This window comes from Haliaeetus leucocephalus, unplaced genomic scaffold, assembly GCF_000737465.1.
Source record: "Haliaeetus leucocephalus isolate CR32 unplaced genomic scaffold, Haliaeetus_leucocephalus-4.0 Scaffold157, whole genome shotgun sequence".
NCBI classification, from domain to species: domain Eukaryota; kingdom Metazoa; phylum Chordata; class Aves; order Accipitriformes; family Accipitridae; genus Haliaeetus; species Haliaeetus leucocephalus.
Window position 1 is genome coordinate 1,418,569 of NW_010972593.1, and position 1,899 is coordinate 1,420,467.

Below are 1,899 nucleotides of genomic sequence, written 5' to 3' on the forward strand. Positions count from 1 at the left end.
TGGTGCCCGTGGTGGTGCCCATGGTGGACACGTTGATGCCCACGGTGGACATGCTGGTGCCCCATAACGGTGGCAATGCCCATGGTGGACATGTTGGTGCCCGTGGTGGTGCCCGTGGTGGGGCCCATGGTGGTGGCAGTCCCTGCGCCCACCCCCAACACTGCCCCATCCCCACCGCATCCTGCACCCACCTTCGTGGAAGTTGCAGTAGACACCGATGCAGTCGGGCACGGGCACATCCAGCACCTTGGCCTTGTTGGCATGCTTGGCGCTGAAGCTGACCTGCAGCCAGTTGTTGAGGTGGAGGCACCAGGAGGCCGAGGTCTTGCCCAGCTGGTCGAATTTGCCCAGGCTGCGATATGCCACCCCCACGCCGAAAGCTTTGCTGTCCCGGTCGTACCGCACCTCCCAGTAGTGGTCATCGCCATCGATCAGCGTGTCACCTGTGGGCACGGGGCACGGCTCTGCCTGGTGCAACTGTGGGGTGCCCCGTCCCATCCCCAGCCCTGCCAGGTCCCTCTGGGTGCCCCATGCCCACCTACATCATCCTCTGTGCCCCCATCCTCTCCCACACCCCTGCAGGGTTCCCACCACCACCCGCTAGGTGCCCCCAGCTCTCACCCAGAACCGTGTAGGACTCAGCGGTGAAGCGATCTCTGCCCCCACGCCCCGAGGGCATCCTCTTGGGCGACTGCACCACCCTAGGACAGACGGACGCCAGCAAGGAGGGGTGGGTTGCCATTACCCGGGGAAAGGGGGGCAACGCTGGGGTGACAAGGAGGGGGGGCTGATGTTACCTGGCAGGCGAGTTGGCGGGCGAAGCCGTCCTGCCCTTGCCGTCCTTCTCGCGCGCCTTGACGTCCTGCACCTTGCCGCCCGTGGCGTCCCACTCCACACTGAGTTCCTCCACCCGCAGGTTCTGGTGGCACGTGCTGGCGTCCAGCCGAAACATGAACGCTGGAGACAGCCACCATCAGCACGTGTCCCCCTGCCACCTCGCCTGGCACCAAGGGGGTCGCAGAACCCTGGCATGCTTGGGAAGGGGCAGCATGGGGTGGCACGGGGGGGTGACGGGCGCCCTGCCACCCCCCTGGTACCCACCTCTCGTTTCCAAAGTGACCGGCTCGGAGAACTCGCCCGCCACAGCCTTGTTACATGCCCGTACCCGAAAATTCATGTACTTCATGTCAAACTTCAGTCCTGCAGGCACAGCAGGGTCACAAAGCAAGGCATGGGGGGGGCACTGTGACCCCCATGTGCCCTACAAAGCCTGGCACTGCCACCCAGCCCCCAGGAACAGCCCCAGACCCCTGCCACCCGCAGTGCCCGCTCCCAGCCTGGCATATTTGGGGTTGGTTTTGCCCCTGTGCCCTCACCGGTGAGGGTGTACTCGGTGCCCTTGATGCCCTCGACCACCATCCAGGGCTGGTCCTCCTTGGCGCGGGGTGGCCCGTCGAAGTTGGTCCTGCGGTACTCCAGCACGTAGTGGTCAATCTTACTGTCCTCATCGGGCATCCTCCAGGCCAGCGTCACACAGTTATCGGCCACCAGCGACTCCGCCAGGTCGATCTCGGGGGTGCTGGGCACTGCCCGCAGGAGCAGCCGTGCCAGTGTCCCCCCCCCCACTGCAGCCCTGCTGCCAGCCAGGGTGTCCCCAGCACCCCCAGGGACCCCCGGGGCACCCATAGGTCCCATGGGCTCAGTACCTCAGAGACCCCAGGCATGGTACCCGCTGCACCCCTAGGCACAGCATCCAAACCCCCTCATCCCTCCATCCCTGGCACATTCTCACCCTGCTGGAGGGGGTACCACAGGGTGCCCCAGGCCTGGCACCCCCCTCAGCTCCTCACCCCATCCCCTGGCACCTAGCAGACCCCTTAAACCCTGGACCCCCATCCT

The 1,899-nt window shown here is 65.6% G+C and overlaps 1 protein-coding gene across 1 annotated transcript in view; it reads right to left on the reverse strand.

Annotated features, from left to right (window-relative positions):
• The window catches only part of FSD1 (fibronectin type III and SPRY domain containing 1), an 11,612-nt gene that overhangs the window by 703 nt on the left and 9,010 nt on the right, over positions 1-1,899 (reverse strand). Inside the window, 5 exon segments of the mRNA XM_010562319.1 lie at positions 192-443; positions 622-701; positions 798-957; positions 1,102-1,200; positions 1,377-1,633. Coding sequence (XP_010560621.1) covers positions 192-443; positions 622-701; positions 798-957; positions 1,102-1,200; positions 1,377-1,633 — 848 coding nt within the window.